At 35.1% G+C, this 9,013-nt stretch overlaps 1 protein-coding gene across 1 annotated transcript; it reads right to left on the bottom strand.

Annotated features, from left to right (window-relative positions):
* Nucleotides 1–574: 574 nt before the first annotated feature.
* Nucleotides 575–7,940, bottom strand: LOC117107022 (tripartite motif-containing protein 2-like). The gene is made up of 2 exons (XM_033248539.1): nucleotides 7,755–7,940; nucleotides 575–2,886 (listed from the first exon to the last, which is right to left on the bottom strand). Exon 2 carries the CDS (start codon nucleotides 2,872–2,874, stop codon nucleotides 667–669), a length of 2,208 nt encoding a protein of 735 aa, XP_033104430.1. The 5' UTR covers nucleotides 2,875–2,886; nucleotides 7,755–7,940; the 3' UTR covers nucleotides 575–666.
* Nucleotides 7,941–9,013: the final 1,073 nt, after the last annotated feature.

The following is a 9,013-nucleotide window of genomic DNA, read 5'->3' as shown; positions in this document are numbered from 1 at the left end:
TGTCTCACAAATACCCTTTCCATTAACATTAGATTGTATGCTGCCCTTAATTGTGTTACATTTCCAATATAAAATTGTTGCAGTGCAGACCCGGCGCTATATCTAGCGAGCCTAGGCCTAGTGATACTAACAACAGAAATGAAGTACGTAACCTAGCAACGAATGCAGAATGAGGTAGCTTATTCACACTCACCGAGTGTAGGCCTACACAGATTATACGTACTTAGACCTGCAAAGTTAAACAACAGATTATTAGTGAATAGACAAAATAACGTAACTTTATGACTGGAAGCAAATAATCAGCATATATACACCACAGCCTTATTAAAATTAGAACCCCTGTTTGCTACATAACTTAATACTTGAATATTTGTATAGTTTTGTTACCCCTGTTTGCTACATAACTTAATACTTTAATATTTGTATAGTTTTGCTATCCCTGTTTGGTGTTAAAACTTAATACTTGAATATTTCTATAGTTTTGCTACCCCAGTTTGCTATATAGCCAACAGGTAGCAAAAATAATAAATAAATAATAATCAAGTATTAAGTTATAGTAGCAAACAGAGGTACCAACACTAATGATGATGATACAGAGCAGTATAAACAACTTCTACATTATGTAGAAAAAAAAACAACTTCATAATTATATTTATGAAATCATAGTTATATTTTAAAAAGAACAAGTTCTTGTGACAAGTTGTCAGTGTAATTGAACATTTTTATATTTTCATCACTTGGATTCACTACTGCAAATCTTTGTGGATGATGTGAAATGATGGATAATCCAAGTGGATTATTTATTCCATCCTCTTTTTTATCAATTCTTTTAATGAAATCTCCATCTCCTCTGAAAAGCTGTACTTTGTGTTTGCTTGATATAATAATTGTCCAATTGTCAAATACTACTCCACATGGATTCCTCAATTTACCATTTTCATTGCCTGCTTCAACAAGGACTCTCTTGAACCTTCCCGCATTATCATATAAATGTAATCTGCTATTGCCATACTCTAATACAAGGAGGTCCCCTTGATTTGTAAGAGTAACGTCTATGACTCCTTCCAATTGACGTCTTTGATTTCCCCGTGACCCTGTGATCTTCTTAATCACATGACCACTATCAATGTCAAACATGAACACACAGCCAATATTCCAATCTCCTACATACACAACATTTGATGCCTCATCCACATGGATACCAGTTGGATGTGATAATTCTCCCTTACCCATTGATTTGATTACCTGACCATTCATATTGCACACTTTTAATCTTTTTTTCATACCATTATCACTGAATGCTATGTTACCATTTTTCATTTTGAACATTCTGTAAACTTTCACACCTTGTGGCAGTGTAACTTTACTAACATATTCTCCTGATTGCTTGTACTTCAGCATTTCATTTGTCAAATTTGAAACCAGCAAGCTATCATCTCCACACTTAACTACATCACATGGTGTGTTTAATATTTGAATGGTATTCACTAATCCTTCCTCCTCTACTTTGATCATCAACGGTGAATTACTGATTGGTTCACCATCAGCAGTCACATCTAGTTCATAAATTCCTGGACCTGTGCACTTTCCTAATACCCAGTATCCATAATCATCGACAATTTCAGAGATGCAGGTTTCTCCTGAAGGCTTTGTCCATGTTGCGTTTAGTTGATCTAGATATATTCTACATTCATTCAGTTGAGCATTCCATTCATTTATTCCAATAGTAATTAGGTCTGAGCTCTCCGAATATATCTTATCTTCTGCTATTCCAAAATAGTTGTCTGCCACCTTCATGTGTGATACATACCCAATATCCCATTCTTGCAATGAATCAAACTGATCATTATTGATAAAAAAATTAAATTGTCCATTGGTTTTTGGATCTGTTGTTGGTAATTTATCAATTCTTTCTTTCAGTGCTGTAATTACTGATTCACATGATTGCATTGCTGTAACTTCATCACTCTTCAATAACTGATTAAGTAAACGCAGTTTTGTATTTATATCAGATATTGTTATTTTCAATTCATCTACTTGTAAATCATTTACCTGTTTCTTCACTTTGTACATTGCTTCAACTTTATTTTTCACCTTCTTTCTAATTTCCATGATTTTCTTATGTATTTCTTGCACATGATTGTCAAAATCTCTTAAACTTGTCTCTTTACTTTGTTCTAATTTTGAGGTATTCTGAATAACTTTTTTGAGGCCATTTTGTAATTTGGTTTTACATTCATTGGCAGCTTTCTCCAATGTTGCTGAAGTTTCTTTAAATGTTTGAAATGCTTTAGAAATGCTGATTGGTTTGTGATTTCCATCCCATGCATTGTGGTCAGTAATTGTGCAATGCATGCATATTGGAATTTTACATATGCTGCAGAAAAATTTTAAAGGTTCATTGTGAAGAGAGCACATCGGAGGATGTAACGCTGCAATCTGTAAAGGGGTCATTGACCGCATGTCCTCTACTGAATGTAGCTTGTGATTTTCTGAAATTGGCAATATTTTGTGATGGTCATTACAAGTAGAACACAAGTAATGTCTGCATTCCACGCAGTAGCATTTTGCCTGTCCTTTTCTACAAACACATTTCATCTGATCTGTTTCTGAAAATTTGTCAATAGTTTCTATTGAAATGGTATTTGGTGGAAGCTTCTGAAGCCCGCCCTCTGGAATAGAATATGATTTTGAGCAAGTTGGGCATGTTAGCTTGCCCTTCTCCTTCCTTACCCAATCTTCAAGACATGCCAAACAGAATGTATGGAGGCAGTTGAGGGATTTAGGATTTTGAAGTCTCTTAAAGCATATAGTACATTCTAGGACCATCTCATCAACATTTTCCAGAAACTGATTCAGCTCACTGGTAGCCATCTTGAAATAATGCTGTGAATTAATAATTAAAAAGAGTCATGGATAAACAAAAAGGAGAGACATACTTGTAGAAGACAGAGATCCAAGACCCACAGTTCTTCTTACGTAAAATCCTACCCCAGAATGCATAGTTCAGTTAGGGTAGGAGTGTGCAGGTCATTAGGACCTTATTGGAGTAACGTGTCTACTCCAGAATGCATAGTTTGGTTGGCGTAGGGGTATGCAGGTCATTGGAACCTTATTGGAGTACCTTTCCTAACCCAGAATGCATAGTTTCATTAGGATTGGGGTATGCAGGTATGCAACTTGAATGGAAACGTCCCTATTATCTCAGAATGCATAGTTTGGCTAGGGTTGGGGTGTCATTAGGACCTTCAGAAGTAACATCTCTACCTTAACATGGAGAGTTTAGGTTCAGGGTATAGAGGTCATTAGGACAAACACTTATTAACTGTACCTAGGACTGCATCTTCATACGGTGATCGCGCATTCTATGCAGTAGTTCCCAGGCTGTGGAATGCCTTACCAATTGAACTTTGCAGATGCAGTTCACTTGATGTTTTTAAAAAGACATTTATTTCAAGTTGCTTTTAATTATTAATTGTTTTTATCATTGTACTTTTATAATGTTGTTTTTTTATTTTCCATGTTTAGTATGTTTGTGTGCGCCTCGGAATAGGTTTACCTAGATAGATGGCGCATTATAAGTGCATTATTATTATTTTTATTATTATCATCTAAGTGGAGTAATATCCCTTACCCATGATGCATAGTTTCATTAGGTTTCTCTGATTATGTTTAGAGAATAATACTGTTCATATTCCAATGAATTTGCTTTTGGACAAAATAAAATATATTGTATCGTATCGTATTAATGCACACAAACCTTCATATACAGCAAAGCCCATTGATCACAAAAATGGGAGTATTATAGGTAGTGTTCCTTTATTAAGAAATTTAGAACATTGACTGCTAGAGGGCATCATATTGGTGCCATTGTATGCATGAATGAACGCAATGCCTAGAGTATATGGAGATATGTGACTGGGGCGTGCACTTCTGCAAAAGAAGCATGAAACTATGTCCTCAGTGTTTTTGAGTATGTCAATTTCAAAATTGCTGGAACCACGATGTCAATCCACCCATTACTTCCAAAAAATGGAAAATTAAAAATAGCCAGTGCCCACATTACCAGGATCTTGGTGTTAATAACTTTGTTCAACCGTAGTTTAAGGAATCCAATAAAACATACAGTATATAAACATCATACATACATATTCTATGCAAAATAAATATGATATTCATAATGGCCGCCAAAAACAAATTTTCAGTATTAAAATGACTGTCAGTGCTCAAACTACCATGACCTTAGTGTCCACACCTATGCTTTAGTTCAATGAATGCAATTGAACATAGGCGCACATAAACTACGGTAAAATCTTCATTGCAGGATTCTAACCAGCGACCTTTTGCTGACAAGCTGAGCATCATACCTCCAGACCACGAAGAAGTATGGATGTTGTCACAGATATACGCCCTCAAAAAGTGGGGCTGTGCTCACTACCTATGCCAAGATGAAGCGCATTACTTTATAGAGGAAATGATGGGTACTGTACACACTCTACTCTACTAAAACCGCCATTGATGCCCACATATCTTTTTCCCTCAAGTTTTGCATCAATGGGGAAGGGCCAATGAGAAATGGAAGGGGCAGAAGATGTCAGGTGAAAGATGTCACTGAAGCCTTTAGTTTTGATCCTGCAAGTAGGCTGTTTGGGATATTGGCTGCTTGATGTTGTAGGGACAGCGCTACAGTACTTACTCCTTACCAAAGCTCTTTTCCATTCCTCTTAGTTGCTTACTGCCGCCAACAGGTCGTCAAGTATTTACAAAAAAGCAGATACAGATTGCAAGGACTTAAGCTTGCAAGGACTTAAGCTTGCATACTGGAATAACTATGCTCGATTCATAAGATATTTGAGATCCAAAACGAGAATGTTTCTGTTTGTACTATCAAGAATAGATATTGCTGTAGCAAAAGTTCACTTTCCAGTGGAAAGCAGCCTTCAAGAACTTCAAGCTGGTTACACTTTCAACTGGTCAGGCAAGCTACATTAAAGGCAGAGATGCATTTATGATGAGAAACTCAATTGCCTAAAAAATCGATAATACAAAAAACTGGTCACTCCAACGAAGGGCATGTTTTACACTGATCTGATCAGCCTTGTACAAATGACAAAGTCAACATCCTTGAGAGACACCCAAAGGGAAAAGTTTCATTGCCAACTTTGATTCAGCTGAAGTGAAAGCTGATATCAAGGTGAAACTTAACAAAAGCTTAAGGATGCACACTGCAGACCCCTCTCCAGAATTGTTTTGTCACACCTAAAAACTGTTATCACCAGACCTCGGAAGTCCTCCACAAGAAAAAACAAGATTGGTTTGAAAAAAATGACAAGGAGATCCAAGGTTTGCTGGCGAAACCATATCCGACCACCAGACACACCTTACTGTACTCGGGTATCCTGTCCTTTGAAAAACCAATCTTTCATCCTATCTACAGCAACATTTGGTGTAAACTATGAGAATTCAAAAAAAATGTTGGATAACTTTCACAGCGAAGACTCAGCTTTAGGCAGATACTAGTAACTACAAGGGGTTTTATAAAACAGTGAAGGTAGTATGCCTCTCTTCAACATACCAGATCCAAAGCCTTCTATGCAGTGTTGACGGCCAGAGACAAGACGTCCATAATTTGCATGGTAGGGCCAAACACACGGTTCAAGACTCAATGATGGTTCATATCCCACAATAAATTATGGGAAACATAATAGTTCTTTGAGAGAAGCACCAAACTCTTAGAAGTCTATGGGAAATGCGAAGCATTCTGGCTATTCATTTAGTTTCAAACCAATTGTAATAGAACCTAAAATGGGTACATGGTTCAGCTGAATGTTTGGTTAATTAAGAGTAAGGTTTCTGCCTTTATAGTGACCCATCTGGGAAGTTTAAGATCTGAATTTGTGTCTAAAAGTCAGATGCTAAATAACACTCAAATCAGAGTTATAATAAGGGCCATTGGCATTTGTGGATCTGACAGTCAACATGCATGGCAAAGGTGGGTGTGAAGGCTCTTATGGCTTCTATGGCAGTGGTACTGCAATTTCTTCAACAAGGAATCTTCTTGCTTGAGAGTTCACACTCACCTTGGCCATGCATGTTTAGTGTCAGGTCCTCAAATAACAATGAGAGTTAGGATTAAGGACCATTTGTGTATCCAATTGTATCTATGACAATTGTTAATTGGTGTTGCACTTTTGCTTCTATGGCAGTGGTGGTGTCATTTCTTCAACAATGAGTACAAATTCTTAACAGGGTGTACCTAAAAAGTATAGGTGGCAAGTTTGGAGATGGCTGCTTCCTTGAGAGTTCACACTCACCTCAGCCTTATGTTTAGTGCACCAGAATACCTAATAAAAAACAGCTGTTGATAACCAAGGTTGGGGTAGTCGGTGAAATTACAGCCCCCTTTTTTTAGAGGCCATTTTAATTTTCAGCCATTTTATAACCAAAAACCTTGTTTTAAATTTTGAATTTATTTTTTCTTTTTACAATAAAGATATTATTGTCGTTTATATACGTTCTTTTAGATTCATTGACCTACAAAATATTGCCGTTTTAGCAATTTGCAAAGCATGTTTTTTTGGTGGCCATTTTGAATGTCACATTTAATTTTGTATTTTCACAATGAAGATGTATTCTATGGTATTTCATATATGTTCTTCTGAATTACTTAAACTAAAGAACATCAGTATTGACACAAAATCATGGTAATATTTGGGCACAATTTAATTATATTCGCATTTTCACGATAAAGATGTGTGCTTATTGTATATTATTAATGTTTATTTGGATTCCTTGAACTATGAACATAGATCCTTAAACTGCCAAAATTGTGTTTTTTTGGCTGCCATTTTGATTTTTTTCATGCTTGGAGTGACATTATGGTTCCCGCAATTTTTGGAATTGGCATATTCGAAATACCCAAAATAAATTGTAGTTTATAATAAGAGAAATCCATAAGTCAATGGTAACTGAAAAAGTACTACTACTAGCTAGGCCTTGTCTAGTACTACTAGACTGAGTACTACATAATACTACTATAAATACTGAGGCTTATTTTAATACACTATAGGCATATGTGGTCTCAATATAGCAACTTTATAATTATCCAGTGTGATGTCCTCTATGACCTGATTTTCTGTTACATAGTATATATACACATTTTTCTCAATACATGAATTTTCAAGTTGAAAACAACATGAATACAAAAGAAAATAGTTAATTTGTCTGAAAACAATTATAGAAACCAATGATTAAATGCAATTTCTAATTTTCCCATTTGGCTTTCCAACTCTTAGTACATATCTGACTAAACCATGGAGGGTTATTATTCTTCCATGGGCTATGCATTAACAATATATCCAAGCATACAGAAACAGAGAGGCCTCATTTTTCAAGTGGGTCTGGAGTCTTGAGTAGCTTTTTAATTATTATAACATATTGCACTATACTTTTTTTTAAATTTAATATAAAAAAAATCCTAATATTAAATAATGCATTTTCTAAAAGTATTATAGATCAGGCCTAGCATTTTTTACATCAATTGAATACATATATCATACCCGCAAGTTTACAGATAATGTCACTCCCATAAGTAATAGCTTTCTATACATACTGGTGAAGCTGGTACTGTACATTCTGGTTAGTTAATCCCATACCATGTTCGGATAATATTTTGACCCAGTTGTTTGAATGTTACAAATGGGTATAATGCTTCATTGTGATTATAATTTAAAAACTTTAAATCGAGTAATTACCTTAAGTTTTCTTGCTGTGAGGTATGCTACTTTTATGTACGACAGAACAACAGTTGGTTTTTCCTGATTTTTAAGTCATGTGACCTGGTATAGGGCGACCAATTTATTGTGTGTAATGATCTGTGACTGTAGTGTTGTCATGCAAATTAGTTTTTAAATTAAATGGATATTGATTTTCCTCTTACAATTCACATGTAACATACTGACAATTACAATAGAATTGATATTGAAATGACAAAGAAAACAATTTATATGCTCAAGGCATACTGAATTATGAATTTAATATCAGTTAATATATGCACATCCATTGCTGGGGCTTATAAAGCTTCCAAAGAAAGCGTTGTTGACATAATTACTATCCTTTGATCTTTAACTTTATGAATAAATGTCTTGTTTCTATATCGAATGCCAATGCTCTCATTATTGTTTCTGGTTGTTCATATGTTTCCATTAATTAGTCAAGTGTAGTGTACAATCCGGCACAAAACTAAAGACCATTTCAGTGCATTGTTCTCGCCACATACTTTTAGTCATATCACTTGCTTGTGGAACTCTGTGATACACTTGGCCACCCTCTATACCATCTGGAATCCTATTGGCTAAGCTTTTAAAATGTTCTTTTTTTTCATTGTGATTATATTTGGTTTTGCATTTGAAAATATGGATTACAGTAGGTTTCATTCCTGATAGTGATCTAAATTGAAGTTCAAATTTTTTTAATCATAATGAGAACAATATAAAAGGAAATTATGTTGTAATAGTGCTTCTCATGCAAAGTACCAACTATCAAATATTTAAGTGCATCCCTTAAAAATACTTCCAGTATCTGTTAGCATCTTTTATCTTGATTTCTGCCTCATTAAAATTATCATCATAAATTATAATCCTAGTTAATTCAAATATTTCTTTTTTCTTTTCCAGAAACAGATCCTGAGGGAAGGATCCTAATACAGTACGTGGTGATCGAACATGTTTGGACTCATAGAAATTGTTAAGCATTTCAGGAATATCAAACCCAGAGGATGAAGATAGTAGCATTTGATTTACTTCAATAAACGTAAGTGTTTGCCATGGAGATGCTGTTGCTTATCTTTTACCATTATTATTAGTAAGATTTATTTTCTTATAGATACTTGTAAGGCTATGGGCTGCTGACAGCTCACTTGCCCATGGTTCCGGTGGTGGAACAAGTCTTCTTGGATAGGGATTTTAAACTGTAGGCCCAGTGTACGCATTTGGCTTGTGTGCACTTTAAAGAA

The sequence above is a fragment of the Anneissia japonica genome, unplaced genomic scaffold, assembly GCF_011630105.1.
Source record: "Anneissia japonica isolate Jap-2015-1 unplaced genomic scaffold, ASM1163010v1 scaffold9291_len582782_cov165, whole genome shotgun sequence".
Lineage (NCBI taxonomy): Eukaryota > Metazoa > Echinodermata > Crinoidea > Comatulida > Comatulidae > Anneissia > Anneissia japonica.
Note: the sequence above shows the minus strand (reverse complement) of the source record. Positions and strands in the feature narration are given on the sequence as shown.